General features: G+C 38.8%; 1 protein-coding gene and 1 long non-coding RNA gene across 3 annotated transcripts; both read left to right on the top strand.

The window, feature by feature from the left end:
* The first annotated feature begins 2 nt into the window (after nt 1–2).
* MITD1 (microtubule interacting and trafficking domain containing 1) lies at nt 3–16,933 on the top strand. Of its 2 annotated transcripts, none has more exons than XM_054586289.1 (7): nt 3–216; nt 5,459–5,560; nt 7,232–7,368; nt 7,449–7,535; nt 8,265–8,380; nt 9,298–9,358; nt 16,643–16,933. In XM_054586289.1, exons 1-7 carry the CDS (start codon nt 66–68, stop codon nt 16,733–16,735), a joined length of 747 nt encoding a protein of 248 aa, XP_054442264.1. In that variant the 5' UTR covers nt 3–65; the 3' UTR covers nt 16,736–16,933. The 2 variants fall into 2 exon arrangements, with proteins under 2 accessions (XP_054442264.1, XP_054442263.1); XM_054586288.1 differs by lacking the exon at nt 16,643–16,933 and adding an exon at nt 9,457–9,616.
* Nucleotides 16,934–20,860: 3,927 nt separating this feature from the next.
* Nucleotides 20,861–26,827, top strand: LOC129080783 (uncharacterized). Its single transcript, XR_008530194.1, has 3 exons — nt 20,861–21,043; nt 24,398–24,775; nt 26,535–26,827. It is a non-coding gene; the product is annotated as an uncharacterized LOC129080783 (long non-coding RNA).
* The last annotated feature ends 263 nt before the right edge of the window (nt 26,828–27,090 follow it).

Raw genomic sequence — 27,090 nt, 5'->3', positions numbered from 1 at the left:
CCGGAAGCGCGGCAGAGCAGTCCAACACTGCCTGGGTTTGAAGTGGAAGAGGAGTTTCCAGAGTTATGGCCAAGTCTGGGTCGAGGCTGGGTTCCGAGAGCGTAGCTGCAGCCACTGTGCTAAAACGAGCAGTGGAGCTAGATTCCGAGTCCCGATACCAGCAGGCTTTGGTGTGTTACCAGGAGGGGATTGACCTGCTCTTGCAGGTTTTAAAAGGTGAGTAATGAACACAGGAGGGAGGATTACAGGAAAAGGCTCGGGATCCCGCTGTGTCGCGGACGCAGTGTAAGAGTTAATGACTTTTGTGCACAGCGAGGAAGCAGTCAAATACAGAAGGTGATACATTTTACAGGTATAATGTACTGATTCTTTTATATCTTTAATAGATTGATGTCATCAAGAAACGGGGGTTGGCGATACTACTATAGAGTTTTAAGAGATATAACCAAATAGACTATATAAGCCTTGGTAGGACTTGTGTTTGAACGAACTGTAGAATACATTAAAAAAAATTTTTGTCCTCACCCAGGACATTTTATTTCTATTGCTTTTAGAGAGAGAGAAACATCCAGGAGAGAGAGAAGGATTGGTAGACTCCGGGGCCGCCCAGACCGGGGATCGTGGTGCCTGGGCGGGGCACCAAACCAGCAACCTAGGCTTAAGCGCTGACGGGGAATCGAAACAGCAACATTTAGAACACAGGTCGGCGCTCCAACCAACTGAGCCACACTGGCCAGGGCTAGAAGACATTTTTAAATCAATTTGGAAAGTTAGAATGTGGATCTAGGAATATTAAAATTATTAGCTTTGTTAGGCAGTAGGGTTTCTTAGAAAACTTATTTAATTTTTATTTTTTAAAAACTCTTTAATTTTTAGAGATTGAGTGCAGACTGAAGTACTTCAGGAAGAAACATGGAAGCAAATGTGGCAAAAATGCTAACAATTTTTAAATCTAGGTGCTGGGTAATAAGGAAGTTGATTACACTGTTAATTTTTTCTGTTTAAACAGTTTAATTAAAAGTAAACAAAAATAAAATCATATAGTGATAGAAGAAAAAAGTTTTTTCGTAAGAAATAGGTTTATTGATATTCGGTGTGAGAAATGCTAAATAGATTGTGGGTGGGGACAGTGAGACTTTGTTACATAATTATTCAGTGTCGTGAAGTATCCAAATAACCCTCATACCAGGACAATCTCTGGTACTTAGTACACCCAGTAAATGTTTTAAACTGATGTAGACCAGCCTCTGCTTCCCTCACCCTGGAGCCCAGAGTCTGGCCTCAGATCTCCCCTCCTGTGTGCCTTTTAACCTGTGTTTATAATGTAAGTGTTACAGGAGTTTTGAGACAGCAGAGGGCCCTCTTTAATGTTTGGCGTTTCTCTCAACTATAAAACTGCCTTGCTTGGGGCCCATTTAATGACGAGAATGATAACAATAAGAGTATTATCATTTATGAGTGCTAATGGCTAGGCACTGTGCAGAACACATTAAAAGCATGATCTCATTTCATCTTTAAGTTGTGCTGGGAGATGATATTATCCTCATAACGTAAAAAAATAAATTTTGCTTTCCAATTCTGCTACAGTTGGTAGACTCACAATTGGAAGCCAAAGCTTTAAAGACTCTGGTGTACTGACTCCCAAAAAGAGATGGTGTACACTGTTGGTCAGGTGGAAGGCTGCTGAAGTCCTGGCGCTTTAGGAATCTGAAGCAGAATCACAGGAATTACTGCTCCAGTGTGCTCCACTGATCATGTAGAGATTACAGAGACAGTGATGTGATTTTACAGGCTAAGGTACAGATGGACAATAACTCAAATACAGGGCATAAGTGCCAGGAAAGAACTAGGGACAAGGGCAGTTAGGATTTAAACAGTTAAAAGTCATTTGGGAGTGGAAAGGTGGATGTGGCATTTTTGTTATAGGACCTTTGGAGGAATAACTAGAATTTCAGAAATCAGAAATTCAGTTAATAGTGTTCAAATTCTGTTTGTACTGTTTGTCCAAATAAGTGGAACACTTTAGTTTGGCATATGTCTATAGGGGAAGAGTGAGAAGTAAAGATTAAAGGTGGATTGGGTCTTGGAGCACACTGTGGGTGGCCTTGACTGGTAGAGATTTTAATTCATTTCATAGACAAGGAGAAACCATTTAAAGTTTTTAACAAAACAATGATGTAATTAAAGTTGCATCTCAGGGCTTTTCTTTTTTTTTTTAATTATTTTTTTTTATTTTTTAAAAACATCCTTTATTAAAAAGAAAAGTAGAATACTTGCCATCTTATTTTTATTTCTTTTTTTTTAATCACTGCCTTTTGATCCAGTGATTCCCCTGCTGGGACTATACCCTAAGAATCCCAAAACACCAATACAAAAAACCTGTGCACCCCAATGTTCATAGCAGCACAATTTACAATAGCCAAGTGTTGGAAGCAACCTAAATGCCCATCAGTAAGTGACTGGATCAAAAAGTTATGGTACATTTACACAATGGAATACTACGCAGCAGGAAGAAATAAAGAACTACTACACTTCGCGACAGCATGGATGGAACTGGAGAGCATTATGCTAAGTGAAATAACCCAGGGGGCAAAAGGCAAATACCATATGATCTCACCTATAAGTGGAACCTAACCAACAAAACAAAGATGCAAGGAAAATAAGACCAGCAACACTGAATGAAAAAGAAACCAACAAAGAGAATAGGGAAGGAGGGAGGGAAGGGGCAAGTCAAGGAACATATAGCAAGGACTTGTGGACAAAGCCAAAGAGGGGAAGGATTGAGGGAGGGAGAGGAGAGGGGGGCAGGGGAAAGTGGTGGGGGGAAGGTGGACACAAATGTATTTGGAAAAATAAATAAATTAATCAGGGCTTTTCTCTCTTATGAATATGCTCTTCTCCCAAATATTTGCATGGCCTACTCCCTCTCCTTTTCAGTGTTCACACAAATATCTACTTTGTGAGGCCTTCCCTGACCTCTAGGGTAATATCACAACCCCACCCCCGACTCCCTTGTCCTTCCTTTATTTTCTTTAATACCACTTATCACCATCTAACATACATGTTTTACAAATTCAATTGTTGTCTTTCCTCACATCTGAATGATAGGGGAGAATTGTGTCTGTTTTATTAACTACTATACCCCCAGTGCTTAGAACAACACCTGGAACATAGTAAATTTTCAATAATTATTTCTTGAGTAATCAGTGAATATGGGAAGATTTGTAGGAGACACATTAAACTGAAGAGAATAAAGTCAAGCAAACCAATTAAGGTACTCCTGCAGGAATCAAAATGAGAGGTGATTAGGGGCCTGAATGAATCAGGGAGATGATGCCAATATTAGGAAAAGGAGGAGACAGTACGGATATTGAATTTTTGAAATTGGCACATGACCAAAAAATTCGTGTGACTCACTTTATTGCAAAAATCACTTTATTGCAGTGGCCTGGAACTGAAGCTGCACTATCTCTGGAGTAAGCCTGTATGTGTATGTTAGTGAACCTACGTATACTTTCTAGCTGTGTTGACTGAAAGAGTCTAGATGTAGTGATAGGACTTTTCCTAGTAGCAATGAACACACTTAGCACCCAGAAGTTGATTTCTTGATACCATTCTCCAATAAAAGGAACCAGGGCTCCTTGGAAAAATGTTTCCTTCCAGAGCTGAGGCAGGGAAAATGCAAGATGAGTTTAAAACATTTTGTACCAGGAAGTAACGAGGTGCTCAAAAAATGATGGGGGCATGTTGAAAGAATACAGGAGCCAACATTAAAAAGCCCTCAAAGCCAAATCTGATAATATTTAAGCAAGAACATAATGGTAGTATTGGATTACCCATAGAATAAAATAAATACCCATGAATCCATATTGATATAAATTAGTAATTGAATAAATAAACAGAAGGGGAGAAGGAACAGTTCTTCCTTATAGTAGAATTCCAATTAATTAATAGGAATGATGGCAATGGAAAAATCACCATTTGGCAAACAGCAGTCATACTTGGTATTGGCAAGGACCATCAAAGGAGGCTAAAATTAATGGGTAAAAGAGTGATGAGAAATAGGATGTCTTTCCACAAGATACTTAATTATGAAGGAGAAAATAAGTGACTTTACAGCAGAGAGATTCATGTACTCCCCCTTAACCAAGTAATCAGAGTTAACATCACCAGTAATAAGACACACTGACATCATGTACCCGCTGAGAAGGGCATAACACTTCTGTGATTTTTTTGCCAAAAAAGCATAACTTTGATCTAATCGTGAGGAAACATCAATAGCCCAAAATGAGAGACATTCCACAAAATAACCACTCTTCTTCCTAAAGGACAAAGTCATAAAAGGCAGAGAGAGACTAAGGAACTATTACAGGAAGGCCTCACAAAGAAGGTGACACTTGTTTAAAGACTGAAAAGGAGAGGGAGTAGGCCATGCAAATATTTGGGAAAAGAACATATTCCTAAGAAAGAAAAGCCCTGAGATGCAACTTTAATTATGTCATTGCTTTGTTAAAAACTTTAAATGGTTTCTCTTTGTCTATGGAATGAGTTAATTAAAATCTCTACCAGTCAAGGCCACCCACAGTGTGCTCCAATACCCAATATAGACCAAGGAACTAATACATTTCAAATTGTATTACAAATTTCTAACACAATTTGAAGTGTATTACAAATTGGAGGACACAAAGGATGAGATGTAACAATTAAATGCCAAGTGGGATCCTGGACCAGAAAACAAACTTTTTTAGTGAAAAAATTGGGGAAATAGGTTTATAGATGACTTAATAGTGTTGTATGAATTTTAATTTCCTAACTCTGATCATTGTACTATGATTATGTGCTATATTAATATTAGGGTAATATGGGTGAAAGGAGTCTGTTCTATTTTTGCAATTTTCTATAAATACACAATTAGTTCAAAATAAAATGTTTAAGAAACTGAGTGTTTTAAAAAAGAAGGAACCAGAAGTGATTTGGTAACTGATTGGGGTTGAGACTTTGAGGTAAGATTTTATTGATAATGTGTATTCAAAATTACCTTACATTTTGGGGTGGCTAGGAAAATGAGCATAAACTATAATGGAGAAATCTGGAAGAGAAGTTGGTTTTGTGGAAGAAAGCTAGATATTGTAGCTCTCTTTTGATTATGCTAAGATTTCAAACCTGTGGGTGATTCGGGCAAATTAGTGCTCAGACTCAGGTTTAACATGTAATAAGCCACCTTACCACATTTGGTGTATCCAGCAGAGAGCCACAGTGTCAGAGTTCCCCCCTCCGAAATAAAGCTGCTTTAGATGTTTAATGCATCAATGATCAAGTGAAAATTGTGTGTTTTGGGGCCTGAAGCAAACCGGTTAAGGGATAGGAAATGTGTGGAAGACTTGGGAAGCTGGAAATAATGCCTATACTAAGTAGAAAAACAGTTTTGAAATTTGGGAATATATTTTTTAATTTGTAGGCACCAAAGATGATACAAAGAAATGTAATCTCAGAGAAAAAATTTCTGGCTACATGGATAGAGCAGAAAACATAAAGAAATACTTGGATCAAGAAAAAGAAGGTAAAGTGGCTGTTTTAGAGAATGTGTTCATACACTATTGACAAAGCCCATTTCACTTAGTGTTTCTGCCTCTGCCTTTGGAACTCTGTGAGGTCTAGATCATTTATCCCTGGAGCTGACAGGTTTACTCTGCATTTCTGCTCTCTTGTACAGAAGCTATTATTTTTTGGGGGGGGCAGGGGGAAATGAGTGGGGAGTGAGGTGGTAGTCAGACACCCTCTTGAGAATCTGAGGAAAGCTAAAAATTCTGCAGACCTTCACCTGCTGTTTTAAGAAATTCACAGATCCCCATGAAGTTTATGTGTACACCCAATTTAAGTTAACACTGCACAGGAATACTGAACATGAATCCTGTATTTAATTTGTATTTCTCTCTATAAAATGACCAAAATACTATAGTATCTAAAGAAACTCCTGGGACTTCTTTGGGGTTTTGTTGTGAATCAAAACATTTTGGAAGTATTCCTAATGATTAGAGATGCAGTGATATTGTTTCCTCTTATTATTAGTTCTCTCTTTATGAGCATCCAGTTTACAGGCAAATATAAGTGTCCATTGCCACAGTTGCCTGAAGTGCACACTGTAGCTGCTTTCTGCAGACAAAGGAACTACAGCCCTAATAAGCCAGTGCCTCCACCTCCCAGCTGCTCTTTCTTGCTCTCCTGACTACAGCCCTCTCCTCACCTCTTCCTAGTATTCTGTACCAGCCCATACCCTGGGAACCCCTCTGAGCTCCTCTGTTGAGTGGGAATAAAATTCTTTCCTTAATCCCAAACTGAAATATACAATGAAATTTCTCTCTAAAACATTGATGAAACATAGTAACATCAGCATTGTGGTTTGAATACTTCGGGTTGAATTAACCTATATGGCTTAACTGGCTTCAAAAGGGATGCATGGTTGCTAACATTGTATGTGTGGAAATATTAGAAACAAAATCCAAATTACTGGTTTTTAAACAGTTTGAAAGTGCAACTAACATATAAGTTACGAACTACACATTAGGGGTTATATTTTTAAAAAATCTTAAAGATCTTGGATTGATAACCTTTCCAAGAATTATTCATTTTGAATGAACAAACCTTCTTGAACTATCCTACTAATCTTCTGGCACTCTGGTCTTGGCTTGGATTATTGAAAAGTACTATCAATTTCTGCTTAAAACACTCCCTGCAAGTTCTAAGACTTCTAAATTCCATATCATACTGCATTTATGTATTTAATACTCATGTTAGCTATTATATTGCAGAACATCAAAGGCTTAAATCTTAAAAGAAGGACCAGATAGCCACTGAATTATAATTTGTAGTTCTACCCATGGTGACAAGAATATCAGATATCCTCTCTTGAATATGTATAGTCCTCTCTTGAATAAAATGCCTGGTTTCTAGGAATCAGCTCAAGAAACTGTTCCAAGAAATCTCTGGACTTTCCTACTTTCCATTAAGGCAGAAGTCACTCATGGAATGGTTTGCTTTATTTACCTCTGTATAGGTAGCATCTTGCCATGTGCCTTGTATACAGCAGCCATTCACAAATGTTTACTGAGTGGAGCAGTTAAAAAAATTAATTTGTATCTGATCTTGATTAATCACTATCTATCAATATAATATGTATAAAAAGAAAAGTTGCCACTGGATTTTTTTTTTAATTAAAGCTTGTGTTTTGTAGATGGGAAATATCACAAACAAATTAAAATAGAGGAGAATGCAACAGGTTTCAGTTACGAGTCACTTTTTCAAGAATACCTTAATGAGACAGTTAGAGAAGTTTGGGTAGAAGATCCTTATATTAGACACACTCATCAGGTAAGTGAAACAAACTAACATGTGATGAACTGTTATTTAAAATGTATGAGTTAGTAGTAACCCATCCTAATATCTTTCAGCTGTATAACTTTCTTCGCTTTTGTGAGATGCTTATTAAGAGACCATGTAAAGTAAAAACGATTCATCTTCTCACCTCCCTGGATGAAGTAGGTATCTGAAGGCATTTACTCTTTCCTAACTTCATTTTATTCAGCTATAAGATGCAGCTGAAGCAAGGAAAATGGGACATAATGCTTCAGCTAGAGGTATTTCCTTGGGGTGAACTTATTATCTAATAATGGGAATAAAACACCTTGAGAAAATGCTGTTGATTTTAGTACTTATACCTTGAATTTGGCCACTTTGCTAAACTCTTATTCGAATACTTGGTCAACTTAGTCTCTTGGATGTTCTAGGAGGCAGTCACACTGTCTGCACTATTGACAATTTTATGTCACTTATTTTCTACCAGTTATTACCTGCAACTCTTTTTCTTGATTGCATTGACATTCTGGGGGATCATAGCATGATAATGAGCATCTCTCTCTCTTGATTTTGACTTATATAGGAATGCTTCTAATAATTCAAATTTCTAGGATTAATTTGAGAACAAGTCAGCCCCATCTGAATAACTAAACAGCATTACTAAATACATTGTAGGAGATAGGACAGAGTTATGTTATATCTACATTAGAAAAAACAGTTAATCTTTTGATAAAAACAATTGCTCATAAACCACTTCATATTCTTTGGTTGCTTCTTTGAGACTAATAGACATTGAAATTAGTATAGAATCTTTCCATTTTAATTCACCTATGATATGCATTGCATAGCTCAGGGATAATTTAAAATATTAATAACTGAGGCAGAAAATTGTTTTTTCCCTCTATTAACAGGGCAGTGGGAAAGAACAACAAATTAGTGGTCTGAAAGAAATAAAAGAGTCACTCAGGAATCATGGAGTGCTGTTGGAATTAGAATACTCTTCTTCAATACATGACCGAGAAATTAGGTTAGTGTATAGTAATATTTTAACTTTCATGCAGTTGAAAAATACTTATTTTTATTTCTTAAGTTTTATATATTTGCATATAAATATTTAACTTAAATATAAAAGTTTTTAAATAAAGCTTATAGTATCTTTTCACCTTTGAAGGAAAAAAATCTTATTTTTCCTGTGTTTCATATTTCCTAAAGGAATAAAATTTACATATTCTGTGGCATGTGAAAAGAGAAAGTTCCTTTCTGTCTGTTCAACTATACATATTGTATTATGGTATTGGGAAAATTTATTTCCTTTTCTGGTGATACTGATATTTAATGTGGCTTTACTTCTTACAGTTTATAAAATATTCTAGTAGGTGTGACAGTATGCTGTGTCTATGAGGAAATGGTATATGCAGGTTTTTTAGTGATATGTTTCCCCTGTTTGGCATAGTAGCTTTCATATGGTTATAGCAATGGCACCCTCAGTTTTAGTAAAAACTTAAGCACCACCTAAATGCAAAACTGATGAAAATGCAGCTGCTGTGGCTGAAGCAGAGGTCAGGATCCAGAGCTCTTCATGTTTACTTCCCCCATTGCTATGTAGGACAACCCCTGAAACACCCCCACAGGCCGCCTGACTATACTTTGAAACCACATGTTGACAAACCAGGAAAGTTTTATCAGCAAGTTGAAGTTTAAGAGTAAGTTTTAATGTAATTGTTAAACTCTATCAGCTAATTAAATCAACCCATGGTTTCTGTAGACCTTTTGCTTTGTTGTAGACACAGCCCATGAGTTACCTCCAGGTGTGGTTCAACTCATGCTACTGGAGGAAATGATTTTCTCTTAGGGAGGATTTTCTGATACTTCATACTCTACAGCTTTGATAATTGTCTGATATATAACTGACTGGAATATAATACTATATACTAATTTCAATAGGTTCAACAATGGATGGATGATTAAGATTGGAAGGGGACTGGATTATTTTAAGAAACCACAGGTAGGATATAGCCATATGAGTGGGCAGCACTATTATTGTATCATTTTAACAACATGGCTTTGGTCCTTTTTGCTGAAAAAAACCTCTTCTCTTCTCAGAGTCGTTTCTCCCTTGGATATTGTGATTTTGATTTAAGACCATGTCATGAAACAACAGTGGACATTTTTCATAACAAGCACACAAAAAAAATATGATGGGTAGTAGCATAATTTACACTGTATATTTCTATTTTGAGTGAATATTGTATTTTCTTAACTTTGGACAGATCATTCCTATAATATGTGAATTTAACAATAAACTTGTATATTTCTACTAATTTATGGATCCATTGTTCAGTTACGTGACCAATCCTAAATATTTTTGTAAATACATTACTTAGATTTACAGTGTATTAAGTCATATGGTAAATTTAAACATTTTACCAGCTTTTCTCTTACTTGGTTGTTGGAGAGTGAATCAACAAATAATGAGCACCTATTATAAAGACGAATTGGATGTTAATATTGCCCCTGGAAATTTAAGAGTTCAGGTGAAAAAATTATGGATAAGAGTGAGTACTCTTAAGACAGTGGTGCCCAACGTTTTTGGCACCACCAACCCGTTTCGTGAAGGTGGGGTGGGGGATGGGACCAGAGGCGGAGTTCAGGTTGTGAGCTTTGCTTCCTGTGACCCGTTCCTAACAAGCCGTGGACTGGTACTGGGCCTGGGGATTGGGGGACCTCTGTCTTAGGAGACAGATGGGCTTGTGGGTCTAATATCCAGGGGGGAAAAAATACAATGTGAATTTTGTTACAATTAAATGTCTTTGGCAGACATTTACCAACATCGTTTTCCAATATGACCCAACTCCATACAGGCAAATCAACCTATTTAGTTATCTGATGCATTTTGCAGCTCATTCAAACTTGACTGGCACAAATGCAAAGCTTTGCAGTTTAGAATTAACTATTCTGGGTAAGCTCATTCATCCAGATACCAGGTGGCTGGTTGGGGACAAAGACTAGGTTTCATGGAGTTGGACTGGGAGAGTGGATACAGGTGGAGGTAGTGAACAGTCCAGAACCATAAAGAATAAGCCAGGCCAGAGTCTGTAGATATAAATAAATAGAAGTACTGCTATTGGAGAGTGCACATATAAACACCACATCAGGGAAAGATCAAAGGTTAAATTCAAAATTAAATAGTGTAGAAGACCAAAACCAGCTGGAAGGAAGCCATGGGACTAAGGTTAAGCAGAGTAGTCCTGGGTGGCTTTAGACACCAGGTTTATGTTTTGATTTTGTGGACAAACAAGAAGAGCTTCCAGAAAAGTTCCTGATGTTTTGTCAAGGTGCTGATAATGCTGAACCTGAAAATACTCGAACTAGTTTTGCAGGCCTTTATTATATGTGTCACAAGTGAAGGTAAAAGATAGAAATCAAGAGGAGATGAAACAGATTCAAAAGAGATTTACTGAAAACAAGATGGAGAGAAAGGAGAAAGGGAGGGAGCTTGATGCATCAAGGAAGCATACAGTAGTGAAGAATGCGGCTCCTAGAACTGCTACTGGGGTATGTCTTATGTAGGACTTCATTCTTTTCCTAGGTGCAGAGCAGAGTTTTTTGCTTTCCAGTTTACTGCCACTGGCTGGTAGCGACCAGTGCATGCACAGAACAAAGTTCTTTGGGAGTGCCTGAACTGGATATTTATGGAGAGGCTCAAAGTAAATAATTGAGCATTTTCATCCCTTTCAAAGAGGCTCAGTCTGTCTACAGTGGAAATTAGGGGTCTCAGGAGAGCACTTGCACAAATATTGGACCTGATACAAAGTTCCTTTCTGCAGCAGATGTTGGCTTATTTTGCCAGGTACCCATTGTTATGTGGGAGTGACTTTTCCTTTAGGTGAGAATATGTATTAGATCGTCTTACTTACATGTTAAAATAAAAACTCTGATTTCTAGAACAAATGGATCTGTCACTAGAGAATCAGGAATCCACAACCCTGTGAAATTAACTTTTATTCAACTCTCATAGAAACCCTGCCTCAGAAAGAATATTTAGGGAAGAGAGACTACAGACAATGCTATATTTGAAGTTCTACTCCCAGATCCTATTAGACTCCCAGAAGAATACCAGATGTGTTTATCTATTAAACATATCAAGTAATACGCAAGAACTGTATTTAAAAAAACAACCTTTAGGAAAGGATGTAAAAGGAAAGACAAATTATATTCCTGAGTGGAAAGTCTTAGTAAGATGTCAATTCTCCCTAAGTTAATTTATAAATTAAATGTCAAAAGTGACTACACTAGGAGACTTGTTTGACAAGCTATAAAGACATAATGCTACAAAAATTTTTTAAAAAATATCTGGGCATAAGAATGGACAAATCAGTGGGAGTCTGATAACACATCTGAGAAAATGAATATATAATGAAGTTGTCTTTCATTAGTGGGGAAAGAATATACTATTCAATAAATGGAAAAAATAACATTAGATCTCTACTCTGCCTAGAAAAATTGCTCTAACTGGATTAAAGTGCTAATTAAATGAAAAATCAATTTAAGAAATCCACTAAGTATATTAAGCACAAAGCAAGAACCAGGAATTATCAAGGAAAGGGCAAAAAGATTTGATAATTTTGTAAATACTTAAAACGAGTAAAGGGAACCATAAAAAATTAAAAACATGAGTTCAAATTTATAACATGTAGAAAAAGGGTTATCAGGCCTAATACATAAACGCTAGTGACATTTTCAGCAAGTTAACTTGACCTCACCTTTAGCCTCACCAAGGATTTCATCCATTGAGCAGTCTCTCTTCTCCACTACATTGTTCCTGCAGTACACACATCTCATGCAGGTAACTATCCTGTCTGCTCTTCATAAACAAGCTTCTTGAAATACAGCTTTTTTCCTCTTTCTTCACCACCCATTCACACTTCAACTCAGGGTTCCACAGTCTGGCATATGGGGCAGCAGGCTCTACTGGTTAATGCAGCACTTTAGTCCACCCAACCAAGTTGGTTTTACCTGTTAGTAATTTCATCTGCACCTTTAATATTCCATTCTTCCATCTACAGCCCTGCTGCCTGTGGGTTATAGAGTACATGAAACTTCCACTCAGTGTCATGTTCTTTTGTCCAATCTTGCACATCGTGACCATTGAAATGTGACCCCAATCACTGTCTCTGTACATGGTATTCAGCTTCTCTAATCCCCTAATGGTAGCAGTCCAGTTTGTGTGGTGACAAGGGAAAAATTGGGTTAAGCCAGATGTAGTGTCCACACAAACCAAGGCTTCTTTAGAACACTCACTTGGAGCCCATACTAAGCTGTTGAGAGCACTATGTGGAAGTGTACCATACCCACTTGGTGCAATTCTCAGATAGGTTCTAGCTCCTTAACCTTGACCCCAGCACTCTATGTTTGACAGTTACCATTGTTGGTGGGAGCAGTAGACTTACTGGTTCTCAGTTGGCCTTCCCCCTCAGCACTGGTTTAACTCTGACCCAAAGGCTGAATTCACAAACAGAGGTTTGCAGAGTTTGACTTAGTAGGATATCAATGCCCAATATGCTATGTGGTATTGGAAAGAGAAAAACTTCCTAGTCTAGTGGGGGAATTTGCAGTGTCAAAGGGACCTTCCTGGTTATTAAATGTTTCCCCTCCATAACCATTGATGGCATTGAAGGGGCCAGAAAACTTCTGAGGGTTACCATGTATCAAAGTACACTTGGCTCCATTATCAACCAAAACCATCACCTTTTATTTCTGGGAGACCAGTGAGCTCAAATGGAGCCCGATTGCCCCAAATGGCCCCTGGAGGTGGTCTTGGCCTGTGTCCCATACCCAGGGGATGGGAGGCACCCACCCCAAATAGGACTGTATCTCAGGCTCCTGCTGGAGCAGGCAGGGTACTAGGGGTCGTAGGGCCAGGTCTGAACTGTTGTTCAGGTTTTAAGGCTTTCCCCAGGCTGGTCTATTTTTTCAGGTGGGATCCCAACAGGAATGATGCCAAACCACATTTGCTTCTGGATTACTTTTACTAGACCCTTTAAAGCAGATTGGGATAACCATTTGACTTGAATTTTCTGTCTTGAGTCTTTCCCATAGTCTGTACCTGTTCCTGGGATTTGTCAGCTTCCTCCAGATCATCAGTGGACTGCCCAACCTCAAATGTGTCACCCTAAGATTGAGCTTAGTTGCCCATATGTGGTGCTGGGGTTGGACTGAAGTATCTTGGCTTTCATTCCTGCAGTGACTGGCTCAATCTGGGACTTCAGACAAGGGTATAGATGGCCTGTTTCATTCTTAACTCCTTAAGAATTTGTATTACCTCCTCTACTGATTTCCAGGGTCCCACCTGGCCAACCCTCCATGCAGGACAGAATATTCCAATCTCTAAGGGAATGAATACTTTGAACCTCCTGAGCACTAGCAGGCACTGCCAGAGGACAGAGTGTGTGGTGATAAATGATTGCTGTTTTAAGCCACCAGGTTTTGAAGTGCTTTGTTTTGTAGCAATAGATAACTGGTAAGATCTGAAATACTCTTCACTTTGCATGGCTGCTTTCCTCTTATTCTTCAGGTCTCAGGTTCAAAGTCATCTCCTTGATAGCTCTAGCTAGGTAGGCCCTATAATTGTCTATTATAACCACCTGGACTTTTCTTTCATACTCTTCTCATTTTGTAATTATTTTCTGATTTGTCTATTTTCTCCACTAGGCTTAAGTTTTTTAAATTCAGATCTTGACCTATTAAATGGGTCATAAATTCCATGTTTAAAAAATGAAATAAAATTGAGTATAAAATATCGGATAAGTAAAAAAGATAAACATTGGGCCCTGGCTGGTTTGGCTCAGTGGATTGAGCACCAGCTTGCAAACCAAAGGGTTGCTGGTTCAATTCCCAGTCAGGGCACATGCCTGGGTTGCAGGCCAGGTCCCCAGTACAGGGTGCACGAGAGGCAACCACACACTGATGTTTCTCTCCCTTTCTCTCTCCCTTCCCCTCTGTCTAAAAATGAATAAAATCTTTAAAAATAAAAGATAAACACTGTATTTTGAACTTGTTAGATATATAATGTGTGTGTGCTAGTACACAATATAAAATATTTTACTCGTTTTTAAAAAGTTTGAAAGCCAGTATACTAAACTTTGAATTCCTGAGGTCAGTGACCATGTGTCTTTCACTCATCATGAATATCCAACAACTAGCAAAGCATCTGGCACCTAGTAGGCACTCAATAAACTCATAGTAAGTACTCTGCGAATAAAAGGAATATCTGAATGAACTTGAGTCAGGAAATGGTTGGCAGTGATGTTACTCTTTAGAGAAGTTTGGCAATGAAGAGATGGAAAGAAAGAATAAAACTTTGAGCAGGAGGGTTTGGAGAAAAAGGAGACATAAACATGTTCATTTACTACAGGTAAGGATCCCATGGAAGTAGAGAGAAAACACAAAAAAATTAGATAAATATTTGATAGTATAAGGCTCAAACAGGATGGAAAAGAAAAAAAAAACCCCAAAACAAAACCAACCAAACAAAAAAACCAGGGTACAATTAGAGGGATTAACTGTAATGAAAAAGAGTTCTTTTTCTGAAATTGGATGAATTGAGATGTTAAAATACAGAACATGGGAGGCTAAAGGAGCTCATTTCTGAAGGTCTCTGCTCTCAAAATACAAATCAATGTTTGTGACAAGAGTAGTGGAATTATGAGTTGAAGAAGAGTGGAAACATTTAGGAATAATGCCTCTGAAAAATGTGAGGGACATCAGAAAGAAGAAAATATAAGTTGAAAGTTGTAAATATGAATTGGGTTAATATGAATTATGTGAATTTTCTTCCCACATTGCCTGCCACCTGAGCATAGGAGTAAAAAAAATCAATTGTTGGAGTTTTTTTAAAAAAGGTGGCTAAGATAGGTCAAGAGAGAGGCAAATGAGAATGCTGGTAAGAAAGGGCAATGGATTTGAAATAATTCAAGCTAGGATAGGGAGATGAAGCAAGAGATTAAGGAAAAGTTCAGGGCTTATACAAGTTAAAAAAGGCTTGATTTAGTGGGAGAGGATGGGAGGATAAGATCAAAGCTAAAAGGGAGAATTTTAGAGTTTAAGGTATCAGGGGTGGCAAGAAGCCTGGCTGGTATTCCCCAGAGGTAAGAAAAAGAACTAACTCCAAAGTTAGTGTCCCATATGGTAAACATTCCCAAGATGGTAACAGAAGCAGAAGCTGAAATATGAACAAATGCTAGGTATTAAAATCAATGAGGAAAGAGACAAAGCATCCTAGAGGTCAGTAGAAAATATGGACAAGAATAGATGATAGACATATATGGGGAGAAGTTACTGAAAGAGGCTACGGCCTTTTAAGAGACATATACATTGAAAGTTTTTATTTTCTTATTGAACCTGCCAATATTAAGAAATTTACTTGCATTCACATTATTCCCTTAATTTTTTCACAGAGAATATTCCATTTATTGTATAGTTCATTGTCTTCTGGGCATGTTCTACGTAGTATATTTGCTAGCATAGTAGTTTCAATTGGGCAAAACCTACTGCCAATAAAACTTGAATTTAATTTGTCACATACTTCCGGTGGCAACCAATAATCTGGTGCTTCAATGTTACAAAGTTCAATTCTTCCGTTCTTTACATCTATGAATACTTTAATTTCTGAGTATGACTGTTCATGTAACACATTAAAGGAAGTTTTTACACTGAATTTTGGAGTTTTGCCATAGATCCATTCCCAGGTTTGTAGTTCTTTGGCTTTGCTATTTATTCCAGGAAAAAGTGTTTCATCTGCTGGGTTTATCAGGTCGATGTGATTATCAATCTGATGATAAGCAGCATATTCTGCAGCAATAGCATTTGTTAGTACTTCACAGGTCAGAGTGGGGTCTTTTTCCAGAAGATTTTTTACTGAGGAAGGTATGCTGGCAGTGGCATTGCTCCTGATTCCTTGGTAAGGGCTCTTGAGCAAAGATGACAAGAGGGTCTCATCAGTACTACATAACAAAGTGCAATGGTGATAAGCAGTAGTCCGGCCAATCTTAGAGGCTGTTCCTGAGATTTTAAATTGTCCATCAAGAAGAAGGTCAAATCTTTTGGTAGGCTGCACATCCAGCTGGGGTTGGACAGCATTCAGAGCTCTCACAATTAATTTTAGATTTTCCATCCTGTCATACTTTTTTTTGGTTGTGAAAAAAGTCAAATTTATATTACCCATATCATGGTAAACTGTTCCTCCTCCACTTCTTCTCCGAGCCAGTTTTACACCTTTTTCTCTCATCAGATTCAGATTACATTCCTGCCAAGGATTCTGATGCCTGCCAATTACAACAGAAGGAGAATTTCTCCAAAAGAACAGGACTGGCTTGCCTTCTAGGTTCATCTGGTCATGGATCCAGTCTTCTACAGCCAGATTTTGGTAAACATCATTGGAAGCTGACTGTAAAATGAGCCCCCTTTTTACTGTGTTTTTAAAGCCAGTTGCTGGGACCTTGAGGTTACAAAGTAACTGGAAGCAATTCTTCTTTGAAAATGGGATCAGCATGCTTTTAAAAATGGAAGACAAACAAATTAACTGATTGAGAAAAGGAAAATTAAATTGTTCTCTAGTTATCAATTCTTGGTTATTTAATCCAAACTTATCTAATTCTCTATCCAGGCCAGCTGCTATTCTTATTCTTGCCTTGTGATTTACCATTCGTCTTGTGCAATTCTACAACAGAGTACTTGAAGGAAATAAATATAGACAAACCTTAAATAATTTCAGTTGAAGTGGAATAAGGACACAGATTTATCTAACAATAAATCTGCAAGTATATTATGTAATATATCTCAAAGCCAAACCAGTTATTTTGAATTCATAGGTAATACATAAGTTCATTGAGAAAAATGAGAATATACAGATAAGCAAAAAGAGCTAATTAAAAAACTACATACCACCACCTGGAGATAACTGCAATGAACAAATTGGTATGTACCCATAACTCCCTGAGCATGTGTAAACACATATACACTTTCCCCCACAGACGTGGAACCATACTATTATTTTATTCAATGTTAAATCTGGTTTTACACTAGCTTTAATGTTGTGCAATATCCCATTATTAGATATACCACAGTTTACTCAGTCTCTTAGTTTGTATTGGGTTGGCCAAAAAGTTCGTATGCTTTTTTCTGTAAATTAAGACACAGTTTTCATTTTCACGAATAACTTTATTGATTTGGGTATCTTCAGTATGTACACTATCTCCTGCCTCGTATAACACTGCTTGTTCTCAATTAATGTTTCGATTTGATTGCTATCAACTTCAACTGGTCTACCCCACCATGGAGCATCATCCAGCAAGAAATCTCCAGCATGAAAATTTGCAAACCACTTTTAACATGTTCAATCAGTCATAGCACCTTCTCCATACATTGCACAAATCTTTTTTTATTTCAGCTGCATTTTTACTTTTCTTGAAATAATAAAGCATAATATGCTGAAAATGTGTATTTTCTTCCATCTTCAATATTAAAATGGCTACATAAAAATTCAATAATTTTGATAAGATTTTTAAAAAATGCATGCTGGTATTGATAGCTGTCACAATACAATCTAACAAAATTGTTTCGAATGAAGTTAAAGACAACTGTATGGGAAAAAAAGAATGAACTTTTTGGCCAACACAATAATTTTAGGTTGTTTCTAGTTTTTCCATGTTATCAACAATGTATTCATGTACTTCTCTCTGGAAAGATTTAATTAAGCCCTTATAATACTTTCAGAATAGTGCCTATCTGACTTTGAGATACATGAATTACTGGCAACCTAACTCATTTAAATCAGTATTAGATTAGGATGGACACCCTGAGGACAAGGGGAAAGGCAATCTGAGTAGCAGGTTATATAGAAAGGCTATGAACAATTTATTATGTTTGGACGCTTTTTTTTTTTTTTTTTTTTTTTGGCAGTGCTGATTAACTATTAAGTGGCAAAATGCTGAAAATACTAGTTACACTAAGTATTTCGACTAGTTATAATCATAAATAAACCATTCTGTTCCAATTCTGTTTTTTAGGATGGTCACAATTTTCCTTTAGGTTAACTAACTGGAATAGAATGACTTATTTTACAATTCTTTTTAATCCTCTCCCAAGGATATGTTCATTGATTTAGAGAGAGAGGAATGGGGAGAAAGAGAGAGGGAGAGGGTGAGAGAAACATCAATGTGGGAAAGAAATTGGTTGCCTCCCATTAAGTTCCCTGACTGGGGATGGAACTAGCAACCGAGGTATGTGCCCTGACTGGGAATCAAACTCCCAACCCTTTTGTTGTTCAGGACAACACTCCAATGAAATGAGCCACCCAGCCAGGTTTGGAATGGATTATTAAGATCCACAATCAGGCCAAATTCTTTTGTAGTAATGTCCTAGAAACACAATTCCCAGGTCAAAGAGTTTCACATTGTCATCATTCCTGGCATATTTTGATAAATTATGCTATGGGAAAGTTGAACCAATTTACACTCTGTCCAGAAGGTCAGGAGAGTTTAATAGAGGACGGGATACTTAAACTGTCTTGAAATCTAATGGTGTTTACCAAGTGGATGGGAGTAGCATATTCTAGGCATATGCAGAGACAAGGAGTCATCTAATAATAAGGCATGTTTTGAGGACTCCTTCTTCAAGGAAAGAGTATATTACTAGTCTCCTATGGCTACACTGCCCTACGAAGTCTGTGTGGCCAGACTGCATTGCTTTGATTAAACCCTTTGTTCTTGGTTCTGTTTGACTGAGTTTGATGTAGTCCCTTATTCACTCGACCAATGTTTATGGAGTGCCTACAAGGCACAGGTAGTAAGGGAATACAGAAGGGGAGGAGAAAAATTCATGTAATTTTAAAACATCTAGACTTTTTCTAAAAGCAGCAGGGATCTATTGAAGTGTTTTAAGCAGGAACATGTTAAACTAGGCATTAAACAAAACTACCACTGCCAGCAGTATTGAGCATGGATTAAAGAAAAGCTAGACCAGGGGCATGGAGACCAGTTAACAGACTAATGCAGCTGTCCAAGCTAAAGGTAACAAGGGCCTGAACTAGGAGAGCAAACATACAGAACAAGGTGGATATGAGAGAAATTTAAGGTCATAAGCTGGTTCTTGTCTTCAAGGAACTCATAATCTAGGGGGAGATATTAAAAAGCAATTACGGCAATAATTAAAATAGTATCATAAATGCTGTAATAGAGTAGGTATATTAGAGGGCCACCTATTCCTCAAATTAGTGGAACTGACATTGAAGCTGAGATATAAAAGGGGTAAGGAAAAGTAGTACAACAATTTATAACAGCTTGACAGAAAAAGAAAAAGACCCATTCAAAGAATTTAATTCTACTGTCTGAAACATAAAATACACAAAACCATTGGTACTTAAGATCACAAGAAAGGGGAGTTGCAAGAGATAAGGAGGTGGGAGAAGTAAAGGTCAGATAATGAAGAGACTTAAAAATTCAAATTAAATGCTTAACTTTTATCCTGAGGGCCAGGGAGGAGATGCTGAAGAGTTTTAATGAAACAGGAAGATCAGATTTATACTTCAGAGACATCACCTAGTGATTTAAGCATGGAGAATCTACAATACTTGGTTGAATGAAGGTGAGACAGTGAAGGATCTTGTCAACCAGATATTCAGATTAGCCTGTCCAACTTACAGTTTTGCTTGGTGCATACAGAATCCGAACAAAAAAAAAATGAGTTATATGATATCAATGTCTGACCCCTTTGGAAACCACCTTCTCAATTCTTGGGCTCTGGAGAGAGCCTGCTATTAAAACCAGGACATCTTCTCTCTCCTAGAGGAGGCTTGGATTCATTTGCGACAAGTACACCTCTCTTATTCCATGCTTCAGTAACAGAAAGGTCTGCCAAAAGAATGATCCTCTTTTCCTTGTGGTCAGGATACAGTCAAGTCTTGAAGGCCTGGTAAAATTTTCTTTAACTTTGCTTATCTCTATTTTCACCTTGTAATGATGAATTTTACAGTTTTTCCTAAGAGGACAATCTTAGTTCCGCGTTCTAGCGGGCACTGCATTGCCAAACATGATTCATCACCGAAGAGAAAGCAAAAAATAACAGTCCCACTTACCCACCTAAACAGGCCGAGCTCCTTCACGAAAGGTTTCCGAGTTATTTTACCATTTCTGTCAGTGCGCCCTTTACCCAGAAACGGTCTTGTGTACGTTTTATTTCACCTTATCAGCCGTGGACGCCAACCCTTTTCCAACCGGAGATGACTTACTCCCAAGGGCTGAGCACAAACCGCGGCAACTCCAGCATCAACATGCGGTGCCCGGCTGGGGACCCCAGTTCCCGGCCCTCTGCGCCCCGGAGCTGCGCGGGCTGGCATAACTCACCTGCTGCTTCCGCTTGCGCCCACGGCCGCCCGGCCTCACGCTAGCCAAGATCCTGCCGGATGCGCAGGCTGTTGCCTCGCCCCCGGGACCGCCCCGGAAGTAGCGCGAGGAGATGGGCCGGGCCGGGCCGGGTGGCGCAGCCGGTGGGCTTCGTAAGGGTCCATGGGAGTGGACGATCCAGCGCCATACCAGATCAGAGGCAGGATCAGGGTGCACGACCTAACACCACAGATCCTCCAGTTCAGGTGGACGCTCCCGCTCTGAGAGAGCTAACGGTAACCGGGGCGAAGGTAGGAGGGGCGGCCATGTCAAGCTGGAAGGGAGCGAGCCTGGGGGAGTCCGCCAGAAACGCCAGACACGGGCCAGACGCCAGGCCCCAGTGCCAACGAGCAAGTACCTTACTGAGCGTTCAGGCATTGCGTCGGGTCCTCAACGGATCTCCTCTTCACAATCCAAAAGGCTGATAACTCGCTTGGAAGGCGAGGAAACTAAAATGTGTTCAGACATTGCATTTAAAGGAATGAGTGCTTGTAGGAAGAAGTGGGTCAGAAAACAAACACAGGGAGGCGAATGATCGTTACCCCTTGGGGTGTCCCTCATTGTAGTTGGCAAGAAAATCCTTGTGGTTCATCCAGTTGGGAAATTACCCCAGCAAGCCAAAATTTCAGTTAACTATTGCTGCATAACGAACTGCCTCCATCATTGATGGCTTAAAACAGCGATTTATTATTTCTAACATGTATATGGGCAAGTTGGGTGATTCCTCTGCTGGTTTCACCTGGGCTTACACTCGTGGCTTCGGTCAGCAAGGGTTGGCTGAGCGGGGCAGGGAATTCCAGGATGGCGTTATTCACTCCCTTGACAGTTGGTGCTGGCGCCCTGCTGGGGCACCTCAGTTCGGGCCTGATCTTGGAAGTATCACTTGGGCCGTATTTTACTGGCCAAAGCAACAGCAAAGCAAGCGCAGAATTAAGGGACAGAGTAATGGAGCCCACCTCTTGAGAGGAGCCCCCAAAATTTGTGGTCTTCTTTTTCAACCTTCAATGGAAATCAGTTTCTCCTTCAGTTACAATAGAACGCCAAGACTTGCATCTTGCAAAAAGAAGTTTACACTTAAGTGATGTTGATAGGGGACATGACCAGGGCTCCATATAAAGCTTCAATGAAGACACAACGGTTCCTCATTTATTGCCCTTTTGATTAAAGTCACTCTGAGTTAGTCTTTCTTGTATTATACAGATGGGAATGGATTCTGTGGGGAGTTAGTCCCAGTGGGAATTTTCCTATTTATTAAAAATAGCTACACAATACTATTGCACTTTTGTTTATATTACATCTTTATAAATTCCATTTCTCTGGAATCTGAGATGGTAGTTTTTTCCCCCCTAATTTCCTACTGAGGTAGTTTTCAAGAATCCTATTCCCTCCCCTCTGCTCTGAAACGTCTCTCCTTTGGTTATTCTTTTCTGCTGGAACCTCCTTTTACTGACACTAAACATGAATTCCATCTTATCCACGCAATCCAGTAACCTTACATTTCCATGTTTTATCCAGTCTACTTCCCTTCAGAGCTCAGCTTATACAAGGAGTTGCTATACACATCCTGTGTCCAGTTCCTCACATCCCATTCATTTTTCACCCTCCTCCAACATGGCTTATATCATTATTGTTCCATCAAAAGTGCTTTTTTTGGGGGGGGGGCAGGGGGGGTGAAATGGGTGAAAATGGTTAAAAAGTACAAATTTCCTGTTATGACAGATATGTCCTGGGGATGTAATATACAGCATGGTGACTGTAGTTAACAATACTGTACTGTATATCTGACAGTTCCTAAGAGAATAGACCTTAAGGAAAAAAAACTGGTAACTATGTGTGGTAATTTAACCAAAGTTACTGTAATCATTTTGCTATATATATACACACACACACACACACACACACATATACACACACATATATATACACATAAAATTATGTTGACACCTAAAACTAATACAGTGTCACATGTCAGTTATACCTTAATTAAAAATAAAGTAAAAATAAATTCTTCAAGTGCTTAAAAAAGTATTTATGGAGAATTAGTTCAGCTACTTACTTTCAAATGGTTGGGGGTGGGAAGATGGAAAGGTTTTACTACCATACTTGCAACTTTTCTGTAAAGTTGATTGTATGGGGTACTCTGGAAGTCCCTGGGTTCAAGTCTTTCCAGACATGGTTTTCCTGTCAAGCAAAGGGGAAGGCACTTCTTTCTCAAGGAGAATGCCCTGAGCCCCTGTGCTCAATGGCTTTTATTGAGAGGGTTACAAGCAGGGGATAGGTAGCAGGAATGTATAGGTAATCTAATTGTATCAGTAATTTAAGCTTACAGAGACTAGTTACTGTTTAAAGAAGACAATGGTAGGAACAACCCGAACTGCTTGGGTCTGAGTTAAGCTAACATGGCACTAGGTGGGATTTGGGTCAGGGTCCAGGAATTTTGTAAATTTCTTTCCAGCCTTGAGCTGGTTATCTGATATAAAATTAACAGAGCTTGAGAGAGAAACAAAGCATGTTTCAAGGAATGTAATTTACTTCTAGGCCTGATTTCCCCAGGGGGCCCTTGGAGTTATTATTCAGTCTTGCCTATCAACCACATTACCAGTGTTCTGACCAGGTCTTGCAGGTTCTCTCCCAGGCCCCAGCTTGCATGGGACTACAGTCCCCAATACCACTCAAAGAGGCCCCCTACATGATTGTTTCAAAAATAAAAGGAAAATAATATATGTTAGGTGTCCGGCATTGTAATAAAGACTGTTAGTGCTCCCACACAGCCCCCCTTTACCCTCCTTAATCCATGCATTCATTTTTTCAGCATTCATTTTTCAGAGTGTAGAAGCTGTCCTGCCTGTAGACACCTGAGTGATTCATGATACTTCTGTATCCCCCACCTCCACTTTGGCTTGGTGGTGGGCAAGCAATGCCCAACTAGTATGAGGGTACAATGGTCCTCTTGCCTCAAAGTGGGATAGTGGAACAATTTTGCAGTGTGAACCCTCCAGAGCACCGTGTGGATCTGGACAAGAATTTACCTGAGTCCTCATCCTTAACTGACTTCTGCTTCCCTTTCTTGCTTTCCTCACCCCTTTACAGGCTTTTCCCAAAAGTCATGTGCACCTGAATCCTGGTCCCAGGCAAGCTGCTAGGCAATCTCAGCTAAGACAGTCACATACCAGCTCAATAAATTGTATACATTATTATTGGCATCAATGACAACACTATTAGTTACAACAATGCATATACTATAGGTCTACATACCCTTGTTTTATGGATATGTTGAATTTAAAGTCTCCCACCGTCCTTATTTCTGTTGCACTACATTATTTTTATATGGAAAATTTATGTATCAGAAACAACAGCAGGACTGTGAAAAGTGCTTATTTGAGGACTCTACTTGTAGAATTTTCCCCCAAAACAAAGTGAGGCTATTGTTCTGATCAAAACTTACTCCATTACACCCCTTTCAGAAAGTTTTTGTGAATTTTCCTTTACAGTTGTGCTGCTTCATCTATGTCTTGGATGGGATTTGGGGATCCCAATTTTCTGATGTTTTAGCATCAGTGGTTCTCAATGAAGGTAAGTAGTGATTGCATTTTTTGTTGTCCCAGTGACTGAGGTGTGCCTTTGGTCTGAACAACTGGGATGATGATGAAATCCGAGCATCAGTGCTGGCTGTGTCCCAACAAGAACACCGAGACAGTATGAAGAAAAACAAAGTGCACAGAGATCCACCCTCAGACAAGAGTTGATGGAGACCCAGAGACTGAAGACCATATCCCAATCTCTCCACTCCTGCCACCTCAGCTTCTTTGGCTTTCTCCCTCTTCCCTTCTTCCTCATCCCCACTTCCCTCTTGTCTACCCGTGTCCCCTCTCATGGCTGCCACCACCATCATCACCTGTCTCTACACCAGCTGACGTGCCCTGATGCCCCCTGCACAACACCATCCCTGTATTGCAGAGGGCACTCAGGCAGGGATGCTGAAGGTAGGTGAGAGGCACACAGAAATAAACCACCTGGCAGACAGGCAGCCCCTGAGGAAAGATTCAGGCAGAGGAAAGCCTCTCTGACTCCTACTCCTTTCCAAGTTCAGAAAACCTTGTCATACTGCCTCCACAGCTATACCAGGGAAGTGGGAAGAACTGGGGAATCCCTCTTCCCAGTACCCTAAGAATGTATGAAGCTTCAATATTGAATTTTTTCTTTATTAAAGTGTATTTTTATCTTATAAAATGAACCAATCTACAATGAAACGGATCATCCCAAATTCAACATCCAACACAGGTATCAAATGTCCTGTTTGACATATGTGGATGTGAAACACAAGTCTGGAAATATCTGAGCCAAGTCCCCCCCGCCTTTTTTAAAGTGGTTTTTGCAGAACTCACTGATGACATTCATGTTGTTTGAGCCTCATCTAACCTTTTGGCTGGCTACCTCTACTTTAAAGACTCCTGTGGACAATCTTGGCATGAGCCTGTCTTCGTTTTTCAGCAACCTCACTGCCAATTCTCAGTCCCCTTTGCTTGCACCCCCTGCACTGACTAGCTCCTAAATGTTGGAGTTTCTCAGAGCTTGATCTCAAAATAAACATTTACCTTAAGGAATGTCATTCATTCCTATGATTTTCAATAGCATTTCTGTACATGACTTCAAAATGTATACTTTTAGTTCCATAAACTGTCTACTTGCCTTGGAAGCATGGTATGTCCCAAAACTGCTCCTGAGCACACCCTTTTCCGCCAGGAACCTTCATGCATTTAGTCTTTTATCCTAGAAACCTTTTCTTTTGCTTCACTTCCCACTTTCAGACAATCACTATGTCCTGCCAAACCTCACCTGGACTCTGTCCTCTTCTTAACACCTCAACCATCATCATCATCTCACTTGGACAATCACATAACAGCAAAAGCTATAAATGTGCTGTCCTCAGAGAAGTTCAAGTATATGTATTATGTTTTGCCTTCTGTTTCTCTGAACATTTATTTTTTCTTCATGGCACATCACAGTTTGTATCTTATCTAATTACTATCTGATATTCTATCTTCCCTGACAACCAGACAGCAAGCACAATAAAGGCAGCTATTTTACTCATCACTATAACCCCAGCACCAAGCACAGTGCCAGGATAGGTGAACAAATGAATTTTGTGTATTTTCTCTCCCAGAGAATTATGTTCTGTAAATCATAAAAAAGCATCATCTTATTGGCTACGTCCCATTCAACAACTTTAAACTCTTGGCTCAATATTCCCTACAAACATATTACATTTCTTAGTGCTATTTGATGTATAAAATATTGCTTCCCTTAAAAGAAGATGCCTTTTTCTCTTCCTTTTGCATGAATATGAAGGCGATAACTGGGCATTAGAAGTAGTCTTTAAATATTAAATTACAGGAAAATGTTCAAAACATACATAATACAGTAAAACAGTTCACTATGTGTCCAGACACAAAATGGTTTTAGTTATTAGCTAACATTACTTGAGACAGTACTGCTGTTTCAAACTAATACATATTTCAGTAGGAATGGCAAAATGACATACAAGAATTTTAAGGCTGTTTTATTATATTAAATATTGATGGTATGAAATGGTAGCATCTATAAGATAAACTATTGCATTTCAAAATAACTATTTTGTAGCTCTGAAATGAATCCAATGTGGAAGAAAAAAAATCAGTTTTAAAAGGATAATTTAAAATGTGAAATGCTTTTCAAAGTATGCAATTTACTGGTCTTTTGCAGGTTGTACCTGCAGTGAACTTTACAGAACAGAAATGCAAAAATGAAGGAAGATAAAGTCCCCTAAAGCAAAATCCCAAACTGGAAATCTAACATACAAGATCGGTACACCAAGAAGTAATGTGACATACTGCCCTGGCTGGTGTGACTCAATGGATTGAACACTGGCCTGCAAACGAAAGGATCGCTGGTTCGATTCCCAGTCAGGGCACATGCCTGGGTTGCTGGCCAGGTTCCTAGTAGCGGGGCACTTGAGAGGCAACTACACATTGATGTTTCTCCCCCCTCTCCCTTCTCTCTAAAAATAAATAAAATCTTTAAAAAAAGTAGTAGTGTGACATGCTGATGTCTAACTGGGCACCGTTTTATGTTTTATGATCACCTGTTAAATATTTTACAATTAGTATGTTTTGGTGCCATTTAAATACTGTTACTCAAAAACTCCAATTATGACAAGGATAGAATGTAACATGAGAGAAATCTGCTTTGAATTTTGGAAAGTTCTTTTCTCCCTAAAGCAACTAGTTTGAGTATGCATCATCAAAAAATGTAGTCTAAG

This window comes from Pteronotus mesoamericanus, unplaced genomic scaffold (genome assembly GCF_021234165.1).
Source record: "Pteronotus mesoamericanus isolate MK-2021 breed Mesoamerican mustached bat unplaced genomic scaffold, CSHL_Meso_final contig_121, whole genome shotgun sequence".
In the NCBI taxonomy this organism is placed as follows: Eukaryota; Metazoa; Chordata; class Mammalia; order Chiroptera; family Mormoopidae; genus Pteronotus; species Pteronotus mesoamericanus.
Note: the sequence above shows the minus strand (reverse complement) of the source record. Positions and strands in the feature narration are given on the sequence as shown.

Bases quoted from the DNA above. Each gene is read 5' to 3' on its own strand.
- MITD1 (XM_054586288.1), top strand. From the start codon at position 66: ATGGCCAAGTCTGGGTCGAGGCTGGGTTCCGAGAGCGTAGCTGCAGCC. The intron at 217-5,458 runs GTGAGTAATGAA...TTTAATTTGTAG, and splicing joins GCTCTTGCAGGTTTTAAAAG to GCACCAAAGATGATACAAAG. The intron at 8,381-9,297 runs GTTAGTGTATAG...TAATTTCAATAG, and splicing joins ATACATGACCGAGAAATTAG to GTTCAACAATGGATGGATGA.